General features: G+C 38.0%; 2 protein-coding genes across 2 annotated transcripts; both read right to left on the bottom strand.

The window, feature by feature from the left end:
• Positions 1–3,937: 3,937 nt before the first annotated feature.
• Positions 3,938–5,002, bottom strand: LOC113350388 (germin-like protein subfamily 1 member 17). The gene is made up of 2 exons (XM_026594514.1): positions 4,776–5,002; positions 3,938–4,594 (listed from the first exon to the last, which is right to left on the bottom strand). Exons 1-2 carry the CDS (start codon positions 4,909–4,911, stop codon positions 4,038–4,040), a joined length of 693 nt encoding a protein of 230 aa, XP_026450299.1. The 5' UTR covers positions 4,912–5,002; the 3' UTR covers positions 3,938–4,037.
• A 581-nt stretch (positions 5,003–5,583) lies between these two features.
• On the bottom strand, positions 5,584–13,294 carry LOC113350385 (DExH-box ATP-dependent RNA helicase DExH6-like). Its single transcript, XM_026594509.1, has 14 exons — positions 12,973–13,294; positions 12,694–12,784; positions 12,287–12,602; positions 12,129–12,203; positions 11,871–11,915; positions 11,191–11,281; positions 11,025–11,083; positions 10,040–10,192; positions 9,842–9,894; positions 9,391–9,424; positions 9,189–9,278; positions 8,097–9,104; positions 6,648–7,736; positions 5,584–6,379 (listed from the first exon to the last, which is right to left on the bottom strand). The coding sequence occupies exons 1-14, from the start codon at positions 13,085–13,087 to the stop codon at positions 5,948–5,950; spliced, it is 3,651 nt and encodes a 1,216-aa protein (XP_026450294.1). The 5' UTR covers positions 13,088–13,294; the 3' UTR covers positions 5,584–5,947.
• Positions 13,295–13,998: the final 704 nt, after the last annotated feature.

The raw sequence follows: 13,998 nt of genomic DNA on the forward strand, positions 1-13,998 counted from the left end.
TTCTCCTATCTTAGAAAGAATGGAATCTAAGGCAAAAGGATGGAAAGGCATAATTCTCTCACAACCTAGTAGGTCTGTCCTAAACAGAGTTGTTTTAGCCAGTATCCCCACCTACAAGATGGGATGCTTTATCCTTCCAAAAAAATAACAAACAAAATTAATGTTAATGAGAGAGACTTTTGGTGGGGCAAAGAAGTAGGGAAAAAGGGTTTTTACCCCAAAACTTGGCCAAGCCTTTGAAAACCAATTCAAAAAGGAGGTTTAGGTTTCAAGGATGCTAGGAAGTTTAACCTAGCAATGAATGCTAAACTAGCATGGAGATTAATTAAGGAACCTGATGTTCTTTGGGTAAAAACAATGGGATCTAAATATTTTAGAAAAGCCTCTGCACTTAGAGCCAAAGCTAAAACCAATGGATCTTGGACCTGGAACTGCATTAGTAAAGTTTTAGAACTTATATATAAGTATAGTTTTTGGAAAGTGGGTAATGGTCAGGATATCAATATTTTGAAGGACAAATGGATCCCAGGATTACCAGACATATTAGAGAACATTTGCACATTTCAATATACACACATCAACTTAATATCTCAACTGATTGATCAAATCCTCAACACATGGGATATGGATATTATTAACTCTATCTTACCTGAAGATATAGCTAATAAAATTAATATTATTCCTCTCTTCAAAGACTCACTGCATACTCTTAGGAAAGACCAACTAAGATGGACTCTAACAAAGTCAGGAGATTACACAGTAAAATCCTTATATGATAAGTTGAATGAAATCAATACTAAAATAGTTAGTCTAGACCTACCAAAATCCTTTTGGAAAGCAATATGGAACCTAGATATATCACAAAGAATTAAATTGTTCTTATGGAAATGTTTGCAAAATGCTTTAGATACTAATTTTAAACTGTATGGGAAGGTAAGAGATGTAGAGCTACAATGTACAATGTGTGGAAATGCAACTGAAACTACTGAACATCTTGTTTTTCACTACCCTTTTGCCACAGAAGTATGGAACCTAGATCCAAATCCAATTTCCCTTAACATAGACACTTCAAGTACCTTCTTATCTCTTTAGCAAAACTGGATCAATAACCCTAGAAGTGAAATATCTTTAGAGCTTATGCTAACAAAGATGTGGTTTATTTGGAAGGAGAGATGCAAAAAAGTTTTTTAAAACAAATCAACTTCAGCTAGATTTCTATCTCAAGAAATACAGGGACACATTGCCTTCTGGTCCAATAAAAGAAGTCCTCATAGTACAAAAATCAACCATTGCAAGAACAATTCTGTAAAGGCCTGGCAGGCACCTTTAGGAAATAAACTTAAAATCAATGTTGATGCTGCCTGGATATCAAATAATTTACCTTCAATTTATGCTATAATCTTGAGAGATAATGCAGGTGACACAGGAGGAGGAAAAGATGGACAGTCCACATCACAAGACCCACAAGAAGCGGAAGCTATAGGAGTGTATCAAGCAACAGTTTGGACACAGGAGAATGGATTAGAAAATTTCAGCATAGAAGGAGATTGCGAGAGTCTCTTCAACTACATGCATGGAAAGACTTCTGATATCTCTTGGTGTTCAAAAGCGTACTTAAATGAAGCAAAAAGACTATCTCAACTATGTAATAACTTTCTAGGTTTTAATTTTGTTCCAAGATAAGGAAACAAGTCTGCTGACATTCTAGCTAAGTTTGTCAAAGCCTTAAAGTTTCCTATTTTGTGGGGAAACAATCCTCCATCTTGTATTGCCCACCAACTATTAGTAGATAAATTTAATATCAACATATCCTCATGTGGATCGATATTAGATGGCTCTACTCATTTTGTATCCCATCCCTCGGAGGATCTTTAGTCTTTTTAATGAAAAATGTTCATAAATATAAATAAATTTCAGAAGCCCGTTGAAAAACGTCATGTGCATAATAGCGACTCTGCTCCTCAAATTTTTGTTAGGCCTTACGAGGTAAAGGGGTCAACAACAAAAAAAAAACTGAAAACTTGCATATGATCACTCAAAACCTATTGGAAATGAATGGAGTTGTCCATACAACTAAATGGAGGATCCTAACTAGGGATTTGGTCTATGTGGGACTATTATCTTCAACATGCACCCTCAACTTGTAGGGCGGAGTTTGGAGCCTCTACTTCATGTGGGTAGCTCCCACCACAGTATGGCGAGTTTGGGCCTACATCGTGGACAAAGTAAGGGTATCCGTTGGGCTTACTCGCATATGGGCTAGCGTTGATATCATGATAAAAGTGTGGGCTTCCAACTCAAAATCAATTGGCAATGAGCGAAGTGGTCCATAGCTAGGGGTTTGGTCTATGTGGGACTATTATCCTCAACAGTTTTTACGGATGACTTTGAATGCAAAAAGGTAATTGGTGGTCTAAGTAACATTGTTGGATGAAAAGAAGTATTCAACTTGCATGACTTACAACAACAAACTACCACCATTATGTTTGACAGCTTATGTGTACCTCTCGATGATTGCCAAGGGAATGTAATCCCTACAACCTACGAAGTTCAGCCACAACCAGTTTCAGCACTCCGCAGCAGCAGTGATAACCCTGGATAAACCATATTTTTCTTGAGAATACATAAATCTAGGAACAAAAACTAAATGCAGCACATTAGGATGGTGGACTCACTACCTTAAACTTCCTTTTGTTTTCAGTTGACTTTAGACGTCAATTTTATTTTTGTTTTAGGACTAGTTGATTGCTTCCTCGTAGTTTTGTAGTCTGCTTTCATTTTATTAGTGTAATAGTTTTGAGTCTGTAATTCGTGTTGCTTCTATTTTCCGGTCTTTAGTATGTTTTTAGTTTTAGTAACTATATTAGCGGTAGTAGCGCCTGTCTTCTCCGGAAATCAACACCTGTTATATGAGGGACGCACCCAAGAAGTCTTCATTCTTTTCCCAGGCTGGGCTAATAATTTTGGTAGACCAGAGCATTTCACTTTTTTAAACTGTTGGACTATGATGGCTATCTGGGCTAAAGCCCAGGTTAGCCCAGCTGTAGGTCCGTCTGTGTGTTATACCAAGATGGAGAAAGAGGAGACAACCAGTTATCCTCCGGGCAATTCACCTCAGTATACGGATACAATCGTCTGACTAGCACCTTCACTGAAGCGCATCGATCACCCCTACCATCAACTAAGTCCTTTTGGACTCAGTCGTATTCATCAAAAGTATTGTTTTTTTTTTGTGTAAAGCACTGAACGAAGGCCTTATGACCCTCGATTCCAACATTTGTTCCCGATGCAACTCTGATTTGAAGACCGCTACTCTCATTCTGGTCCACTGCTTTGTTATTCTAGATTCAAGGCATATCATTTCAAATGTAGCCGGTGAATCTTTAGGTATCATATACCCTTATGTTATAGCCCTCTAAGTTTATAATAAAATACATGCTTGCGGTAGGATTTTCCATAAAATTTGATGGACATAAAATGTAAACATATAACTAAGGAGGGACGATCGATGAACATTTTTATTGTCTTATAAGATTTGCGCCAATTTTTTTTTAAACTCCAAACAACAATGAATTTGAGGCAATACTTTAATGATAAGCTCGCTTTGTGAAACTTGACAATCCTACAAAAAATGAGCACAATCAGATATATATATAACACCACATTTCACCATTTTGAAAATCAACCGTGAAAAATCATTGATTGAAATTAAAATTGACAGATGGTGGGGTTGGTATCTCAAATTGTGCTCGTTTTTTTGTGGAAAGAACGTATTGCCAAAATATTCGCTCCAAATTCATTGTTGTTTGGAATCTAAAGAAAAATTGGTACAAATCTTATAAAATAATGTCCAAATAAGATAGTTCATGGATCCTCCCTCGTAAATAGGTACGTTACTATAAATGCAGTATATTATTAGGAAGCTGCAACAAAAAAATTTATGAATTTCTTACTTTTTATTTATGGTTCTAGTGAACAACAGTAAGTACATATATTATTTCCTTCGAGTTTCATGCATTATTAATTATCAAATCTTTTTAATAACCAGGCATCTGAAATCGCGACTGGATAATATCAACCAATCTATTGTCAATTCGAAACGCTTTGGCAAGAACATCATCGTTGATAGGGGGTGTTGATCCGAAAACAGCTTTACCGATTGTGATAGTACCGGGGTTTTGGCTGCTAAGAGCTGCAAATGCCACCGCATTTGTCCTCCCCACGTTGAATTGGAAGTGTATAAGGCCAACGGGAAATACAAAAACATCACCTTTGTTAAGGACCTTAGTAAAGAGTTTGTTCACATTTCCAATGTTTGATGTCACAAATCCAACATATAGTGTGCCTTCCATCACTACCAAGATCTCCGTGGCTCTTGGGTGTGTGTGTGGTGCGTTCAGACCGTATGGAGCAAAATCTATACGAGCCATGGAAATTCCGAGGGTGTTAAGTCCAGGGATTTGGGCTACATTAGCTTGTGTTACATTCGACCCCAGTTGATTATCTGTATACCCTGGAATATTTAATCCCGAGAGGAAGAAATCGTTCGCTGTAGCAAGGTTGGGATCTTTGCAAAACAAACCATTGACGAAAACTGCATTGTGCAACAACATAGATTGAGTTAGGTGGGTGCTTTTTTATCCTTGTTAAAAAAATAAAAATTGAAGCATAATATGTAACGTTCGAAACATAGAAACACTAGTTAAACATAGAAAACTAAATAAATAACCTCAATAATTAAGAAAAAATAGTAATAATTGAGTATAGAAGTTTACCCCCATCATTAGCGTTAGCAAGAGCAACGCAGAAGTCTTGGACTGGACCAGGATCAGAAGCCACCGCTAAAGAAGAAAACAAAGCCAAGAACACAAGAACTTCGCTAAGAAAGAGATAACTAATCATGTTTTTCATTTTGTATCTTGGTTGTAGAAAGCAACCAAAACTTGATTAAACTGATAGCTTGTTTAATGTACTTGAGTAGATTTGTGAATTTTGTGAACGAAAAAAATCTCTATTTATAGAGAAAAATCAATGAAATAGTGATATACATTTTGTATGAATGAATCAACACAAGATTAATTAGGAACATGTGTTTTACTTTTTGAATATTGCTTCAACCACTAAACCAATCTACGTATGAGATCACTAGTTTGCTTGGTTTATGGTACGGCCATTTTGCCAAGTGACATATTAGTCTCCTATTTTATTAATAAACAATGACCAAATTAACTTAATTCTGCGTCCACCTAAGTAATGCGAAGCATGACCCATTCGACAAACACCCATATCTACTCCAACTCAAATATTAGACCGGCTGCGGATACGTTGAGAATATACGTCGAACAAAGTCTGGCGAGGAAAAGGACTACAGCAAGTTTTGGATTGAAAATTTCAAGTACCAATAGTGAACTAAGATTTTGTCAAGGTAACTGTGGTCGAGGAAGTAAATGATATTGGAGGTCATTTGCGTTTGTTCATTGAGATCTTTTCTTTAAAAAAAAAAATCCGTTTCATAGCATATTCGACGGGGTGCTCCAATAAAAGATGAATTAGATGCCTTGGTCACAAACGAAACGTGGGAGATGATATCAGTGACCTGAGATCACTTCAGGTTAAAAAAACAACAGAGTGAAAAGAGAGATGGATAAACAGAATCTCATCATCCAGGTGAAAAGATTCATTAGTCAGTGGAGCTCACTGGCAAAATGGTTCAGGACTCTTACATTAGTTACTAACTGGGGAGAAGTGATTGCTAGCAATTATACAGAGGCTGTTGTAGTTTACCTGGTTTCTTGGGTCCAGGTGTATTTGTAATATCTTCTTTTTTCTTGATCAATAAAAACCTAAACCTTAAGAACAAAATAAACTGGGTGCGTCATAATTGGCTTAGCTTAGCTGCATCGAACTTGCTTAGGCCGTGGCATCAAAACACGTTGAAGTGGCTTTTTCATTTTTCTTGACGAGCCCCGCCATCAGCAGCAGCACCACCACCACCACCACCATGTCGTTTAAGAGCAAATTTATTATTAGCAACGAAACCCTGTCTACCGCGTCCACGACCATTAGTAAAGGAACCACCCCTTCTACCTCGTCCACGACTATTTGCGAAGAAACCATGTCTACCTCGTCCACCACTATCACCACCTTGAAATAACTGGCTTTGATTGTGGGAATCAATACTATAGTTCCACAGAAATTTCAGATAATTGTCTGAGGAACTGCTGCTATCGTCTGGTTGACCTTCCTCTGGATTAGACGACTTAATGGGACCTCTCAAGGCTTCAGGAATCCCTGTTAAGCCGTCATGAGAAAGGATGGAAGCTATTGCATCAACAGATGTCTTGAGATCTGGAGGAAGATCTTTTTGTGGGTATTTGACCTGTAAAAAACACAGAGGAAAAACTGTAAATATGTAGAGCCACGGCGCACATCAGATAGAATAGTAATAATGATACATAGCAACAGCATCACGCCAGAAACGAATTCACATGAATTAACAGATCAATCAGAGAGATTTGATAGAAGAGGAGTGACCGGCAATTTCAATCTCCTGAGTTGATCTTCACTTCACAGTGATCTCTACATGTTATTAACACTCCCATAAAAAGGCAAGACCTCAACGTTAACAGAGGAGGGTAAGAACTTACTTTAAAAAGGATTGCTGCCTTCAATCGCTCCCTCAAGCAGTAAATCTGAGCAACATCAATTGCTGTGGACTCAAAAGTAAGCCAACGGTCAATAACAACAGAGACAGCATTTTCAGGGGAGGCCATGATCCGCTCAGCACGTTTTTGTGCAACTCTAACGTTCGTCTCCTCATCACTTCCAGATGCGCCACTGTTGTCTTCTTCTTCACTACTATCCTCATCATCTTCGTAACTATCAGCTGTTGAAGGTGCAACAACCATCTCTGTTCCAAGTAACAACAATGGGTATGGACCCACAACAGTACAGTCCCTTACATACATACCTCGATCACCACGGGTAATATCATCATATACGAGCAGTATTTGAGACTTCTGCTTGTTGAGTGATTTGATATTATAAGGATGAGTGAGCAATGAAAAGTTATTACCACTTGCAGTTACCGCCCTAGTTTTAGTTCCACCTCTAGTTTGTCGGATTAGTTTTCCAACCATAGGATACATCGCTGCCACAAGAACTGCATGGAGTACACCTGGCTCACGCGCATTCTGGCTATATATAGATATATCCTCTGAAATAAACCCATTCTGTATCAGCTCCTTGATAAGCTGCTTACGCAAGTTAGACAGCATATTCATGGTGTTTGAGGAGATATAATACTGAGAACAGAATTGACGTTCTTGACCCATGTTTCTTGCATGTTCCCAACACTCATAGGCTGCAACGGTCATCAGGTGATCACTTACCCCGCCATATAAAGATGAAAACTTTGCTTTAGCTTCCAACGCTTTCTGCTTTTCAAAAGGGTCTATTGGCAGAACAAATGGATCCCTGTATTCAGTCGCACATGCCAGAGTCAGAGCTGGATCAAGGCAGCTCATCAATATGGCAAAGAACAGCATCCTGCTCGTTGTTGGATGCACTGGCAGAGAACCGAATTTTTGCCCAAGGTCGGTTAGATTTTCATCAGCTGTCAAGGCTCCAATTTGTTGAAGAGCCACAATTGCATTGCGTACGCTCTCATAAACTGGAGGGTCCAAAGTCTTCTGTAAGAAGTCTGCTATACTGCAATTTGGATCGATCATCTTCACCTGTCATTATACCAAAAAGATCTGATAAATAACAAAGATTGTCTTTCCTGCTGTCTCTATAAAATTTCTAAAACCGGTACTATTGTCTAAACGCTTAAAAAGGCATAACAATCCAACTTGCATGTTGATGGTCTACTGGTTTATCTCCGATTCCACATTAAGCAACTAAATATAGACACTTAATGCATTAAAAAATAAATACGAGAAAATTGAATCATTATCTAGGTCTCCTTACGAACTTCCACAGGAATAACCCGACAAAAAGCAGAAAAGAAACATCTGCAAGTTTCCTCTTAAAAGTAATTAAAGGAATTATTAACTGATACGAACTGGTCCATTCACAAGATGGATAGTGATTACCTTCAAACAGAGCTCCTCAATTGGCATCCGTTTGATTTCTGGAACTTGGAACTCTATCAAAGATGAGGCTCGAGTACTTGAGTAGAGATGGTAACAAATACCTGGACGGCAACGCCCAGCACGCCCTTCCCGCTGCCTGGCACTAGCCTTCGAAACCCACGAGGACTGGAGTGTAGAAACATTATTGTAAGGATCATAATTTTTCTCTTTCATCCTGCCACTGTCTATAACATAAACTACATCGTCAATTGTAATAGCAGTCTCAGCAATGTTGGTCGAGAGAATAATCTTGCGTGAACCTTTAGGTGGATGCTGGAAAACCTTCTTCTGTTCAGAAGATGGAATCATAGAGTGAAGTGATAATATTATAAATTTAGAACTATCCTTGAAAAATGGAGAAGAAAGTAAGTCGGCTCGAATTTTATTGATATCATCCCATCCTGGAACAAATACAAGGATAGCACCTTCTTCAGAATCAGAACAAATTTTCTTTAACAAACGCTGCACAAGAACAATGTCGACAAAATCTGGATTGATACTGGAATAATACTTCTCAAGCAACTCCTGTTCTTCTGCTGATTTTGCAAGGACATTACTCATATGTTGCTTGATTATTTCAGCAACTTCAACCTGGTTTGCCCTCTCGGCCCATTCCAAAGCTGTAGTTCCATCTTTGGCGCGTAGATTGCAATCCACACCAAATGAGAGGAGCGTGCAAACATCACTAGTTCTACCTTTCCCAGCAAAAACCATTAATGGTGAGGCTCCAGTCAAAGTGTGTTGATAATTATACACTCTCGGAGTAGCCTCAGTAGAAAGCAGTAGTTCTAGGAGAGGATCAAACTCATCACTAGACCATGCCAAATCAATTGCTTCATCAAGTGCAGCTTTATGATCCTCTCGTACCTCAGAATCTCGCATGCCTCCAGCTGTTGAACCAGGATCAAGATGATTCCCCTCCACTGGTTTTATTATAGAAAGAACATCCTCCAAATAGAAAGTTCTGACCTGAAATCGTCACAGCTTACAGATTTAAAAGACAAAACAAGAAGGAACCTGGAATATCAAGAGAAAGGGGTGCTTTTCTATTACTGGATATGTAAAACCAGGTACTCGGACGACTGGGCAGCCACCAAAATACTGTGAAAACCGCTCAGCATCAAGGGTTGCACTCATAAGTATCTGTTGAGTTACGGAAATTGAAGGATCTATTATTAGGAATTAACTGTAGTAAATTTTTTATTTTAAAAGATGAAACAACTGCAAAACTAACACATGAAACATAAGTACTAACCAGGCGCAAGTTAGGACAAGAAGGGAGCAAGTCTCTGCAATGGAAAGTAAGACAAGAATGACGAAACAGTAAGATATCCAGAACCAAGTACACAATTAATGTCGATCAGATTGAAAGATTTAACAATCATTAACCGCTACCCTATTTCTAATTCCTACAGGCATTGACCAAAAACACTTGCTCAATCAGCTTCTAAAATCAACGAAAGAGATGACATACAAAACAAAAAGATGGGAACAGAGAAACCACAATTTTCCAGACACATGGTACTAGATCTATGCCTAATGTGAGACGAGCTATAGGCTAAAACACTAATGGTTCCACAAATCATGAGTTTTGGAACGCACTTGAGAGTGGTTATAGTCACCAAAATGTACCTCAAACTCCTAATCCAAATTTTCCATGACAGTGAAACACGAAAAAAATAATATATGCATAACATGCTTAGTACCTTAGAATCGTCAGAATAAAATCAGAATGGTGATCCCTTTCATGTATTTCATCCTACAAAAGGGCCGTCCGGTAGACAGAACATCAAATTCGGGATATATAGAGTAAAGAGCAAAGAGAAAGAAGACACATCAAAGTAATTAGTCAAATTGGATATGGTCAAGAGTAAGACACAACAGTCATTTAAGAGAGTAATTACCACAACAATGTGAGTAAATTCGGAAACCCTACTCTTCCAATTTTCATCCTTAGCTCCGGTACCGTTACCTCTCTCAACCAGCACCCTCAAAAGAATGCCGTTTGTGCAAAACATAACAGATGAATTCTTCCCTCCTTTAGTCTCCATCCGTATCTGAAATGAAACAAACAATGGAGTCAATGAAGAATTAAACACACCACAAAGGTTCAACACTGACATCTAAAAAGGCGATTCAGCATGTACATATATCTGCCAAATAACACCCACATTCACAAGCAATATCAGTGTTCCTGCCAGATAAGCTAAATGCTTGGAGATTTTGCTGGTGTAACAAATATTTTTTATAGGCTTCTAGAAAGAGCTATATTGGCACATAAAATTAGGATGACGTGTTAGTGTAGCACAATCACCGGTACAAATAAGAAAAGAATGTACCACACCCACAAACTAAAGTGTCAGGTGGGCATCCAACTAAATCCATGTGTTGTGTTTGGTGAACTTCTGCGGAACCCCGTACCATGAGCCTACTCCAAAGAGGGACAACATGGGACAGACATCAGGAAAGGAGTGTCACAAATATTCCTAACGACAGGTTGCATGCCCCGTCTCTTTAAGGTCGGGGGAGAAGTCCCATCCGTTCTTGTAAGACATTCTTGTCAATTAAGGAAGCAAACGCAGATACAAAGGGATTGACCAAGATCCTAAGAAGGCATCAACGGTTGCTCGATCTCTATCGAAGGTTCTAGCACCGCCCTATCCTACATGTACTTTCTCTATCGATCAGGCTTTCTTATGCTCTGGCAAATGGAAGTCCACAATGCTCAAGGAAAAGTCAGCTTACATACAAAAGACTTAGTTATTTTAATTGAGTGCCAACTACGGTTGAACACTGAAGGCAAGGCCAATGAAGCTTTTCCTAGCGCCAAGGAAGTGCCAAAGAAAAGGCCTATTATCAATTAAACAAGAAAGAAAAAAGAAAAGGCACCTTGTAACCAGCAGTCTCCCCTACATTTTCTCCTCTTTCCCAAGAGATTCTCTCAGCAACTACAATTCAGAACCCATGATTAGTAGGTAACTCATTAAAGAAGATGAGAAGGAAAGGAAAACCAGAGATATGCACATAAACGAGTCTTAAATGATCAAATTATCACCTGATATGGCTGATATACGTCGAGGTTGAGTACACAGAATTTTACACTGCTCGCCCTTACCCCACATGTAGTCCAATAAATATTGCGGGACCTGGATGAGTTTCATAGGGAAACAGAATCAAATACAAAAACTAGAAAAAATATTTGAAAGTTCATATACTACTCTATCAGTATACTTCCAAGCTTCTAATCCAGGTCTCACATTTTTGAATCGATTGTACAATAATAATTACCGAGATAAGCTTATGGGGAAAAGTAAGCCAGAAGCATGAACTGATCTAGGCTACACAAGTTGACATTAATTCATATCAACATTATCGGTAACCTATTAAATCAATACACTTGACACATAACAAAGACGTGGTATATAGCAAGGCTGCAATTTTCAAATCACATTCTCGGAATGTTACTGATTAAACGTGTTTATCTGATTGCCAAAAAGAGGTTGGACAACCTGAAGATGAAAATACAGAACTGCAGCAAGCTAACTGCATTATATTCAAAACTAGAAAATAGATTCTGCACACATTACTAAGACCAAAACTGCACAGGTGTCAAGATAGTGCAAAATGTTTATTAACTAGAGTGACTTGATAAAAAACATGCTGAACACAGTCAACCCAATGTTTCATGTGACTGAGAACAACGCATTTGTAGTAGTAAAGCTAAGACTTGCTAACCTGTGTGGTTTTTCCGCACCCTGTCTCACCGGATATGAGCACTACCTGATTTGAAATGTAAACAGACAAACTTCAGAAAACTAAACAAAGTCGTATCGTTTTGCAATCACAAACTGCCAATACCAAGCATGCTTGTTGCACTTGCACGGAATAAGTCACAGAGAGACTAAACGCATGCAAATCGCAACCAATAAAGCATTCATGAGCAAGTTGCAAAGCAACGAAGGTTGAAGAGAACAATGCAAAAGATATACAAACCTGGTTAGACTCTACAGTAGACATAATGCTATCCTGGAAAACCGCAATTGGAAGTTTAGACCTCGCTTCCTGTATCTAGACAACCCAAAACAAAATTTCAGTAATCACAATCAACAAAAAACTATACAAACAAAAATGTAAACCTCGTCTACACAAACCTGCTTATGTTTCGGATGGTTTTTCAATTCAAAAGCTGCTTTCACCTTCTCTTCAAATTTAGCTTTATCCATACACGGTCTACACAAAGAATCGTCATTCTTCCTAAATCTATTATCAGCAATTGCATTATGCTTCTTAGGTTGAACAGAGTTCAATTCATCTTCTTTAGGAGGATATCTTGAAAACAAATCCCTTAAATAAGCTTTCGACTCATCCGAAAATTCCAAGTTAATGTTTTTCTTTCCCTTCTTCCTAAACATTCCATCCTTCCCACCCGTCGGTTTATACACCGATACTTGCCGAGTTTCCGCAACCCTATTCAACTCAAAATCAGTAAAAAACACCCAAAAAATCACAATAAATTCACAAAAATGAGATAAATTTCCATTGTTTTCTTCCAACTCACCCTGAACTTTTAGATTTTAACCCATATTTCCTACATAATTTATGAACTTCCGCCCTTTCGAAATTCGTCATACCAGCATCGAATGTAAGTACTGTAATCACATAAAAAAAAAACAGCAAAAAATCTCAAAATTAGGTCAAAATTTTTGATTGTTTTGGTTCTACACTGACCACTCTCTTCCAATTTTGAATCTTTCATATACAAACAAAGCTCGAAATAAAAAAAAAAAAAAAAAAAAAAAAAAAAAAAAAAAAAACCCTAGAATGAGAAAAATAGTACCTGGAGAATCATCAGAGTTAGTGAAATCTTCAAGAGCTTGAGTGATACGAATACGTGTAGCTTCATTGATATTAGGGATTTTACAATTACTAAACTTCTTCCTCCGCCCAGACATTCTGAATCCCCCAGCTGAAGAAGAAGATGGAAACAACTAGGAGAAGTAAATAAGAAGAATCAAGAACGAGAATGGGAGCACGGGGAGGGAGACGGCGTAGCGGCGGTGCTGAAGGTGATTGCAGCTGCTACTTCTTCTTCTTCTGGAGCTGCGTACTCTGTGGAATGGAGTTCTTCGAGTTGTGTTTTGGGGGAAATGGTTTGGATTTGTGAGCGTTGGATTGGTTTTTATGTTGGCTAGGAGGTACTAGGACTAGGAGCAGGTGGTTCGGTGGTGGTGATGTACTGATGGTCTGGTGCTGGTCAGTCTGGTCGGCAAACAAAATCAATACATCTCTCTCTTTTTGAGTGACGCAACAAACAAGTACATGATTTTTGTTTTTAAGTGAAGGTTAGTTGGTGATATATGCTTTTGAAGAAAGGGAATATTCAATTTATCCACTATTTTTCACTTTTCATTTTTACCTCAAAAAATAAGGGTCTCGGTAACTTGTATACACGTTAAGATTCATTAAAATAATAATTCTTTGCACTTGAAACATGATTTGTTTGTTTTATTGCAATGAAAACAACAATTCTTTGCATTGGGAACAAGGTTTGTTGTTTTTAATATAAGAATAACCAATTTCTAGTAGAATAAGACAAAAAAACACAATTTTCAATGAACTAAAATAGTTATTTATTAAACCTTAACATGTATACGGGTATACAAGTTAACAAAAGCCAAAAATAATATGATGATAGCATGTTTGGGGATTAGAAGTAGAATTCTAGTTTGAGACAATGTAGTCAATTTCGGACGAGATGGCCAAAATATCGCCGATAATATCGGTTTCGGCGTTATACGAGGTGTCAATATTGTCGATATTTTACCGATATTCATCGATAAAATATCGTATTTCGTCCCTGGGC

Source organism: Papaver somniferum, chromosome 2, assembly GCF_003573695.1.
Source record: "Papaver somniferum cultivar HN1 chromosome 2, ASM357369v1, whole genome shotgun sequence".
In the NCBI taxonomy this organism is placed as follows: domain Eukaryota; kingdom Viridiplantae; phylum Streptophyta; class Magnoliopsida; order Ranunculales; family Papaveraceae; genus Papaver; species Papaver somniferum.

Excerpts from the sequence above, each read along its gene's own strand:
- LOC113350388 (XM_026594514.1), bottom strand. The coding sequence starts at position 4,911 with ATGAAAAACATGATTAGTTATCTCTTTCTTAGCGAAGTTCTTGTGTTC. Across the intron at positions 4,595-4,775 it reads TGCTAACGCTAATGATGGGG|TTTTCGTCAATGGTTTGTTT; the intron begins GTAAACTTCTAT and ends TGCACAATGCAG.
- LOC113350385 (XM_026594509.1), bottom strand. The coding sequence starts at position 13,087 with ATGTCTGGGCGGAGGAAGAAGTTTAGTAATTGTAAAATCCCTAATATC. Across the intron at positions 11,916-12,128 it reads CTACTGTAGAGTCTAACCAG|GTAGTGCTCATATCCGGTGA; the intron begins GTTTGTATATCT and ends ATTTCAAATCAG. Across the intron at positions 9,105-9,188 it reads TACCTGGTTTTACATATCCA|GTCAGAACTTTCTATTTGGA; the intron begins GTAATAGAAAAG and ends TGACGATTTCAG.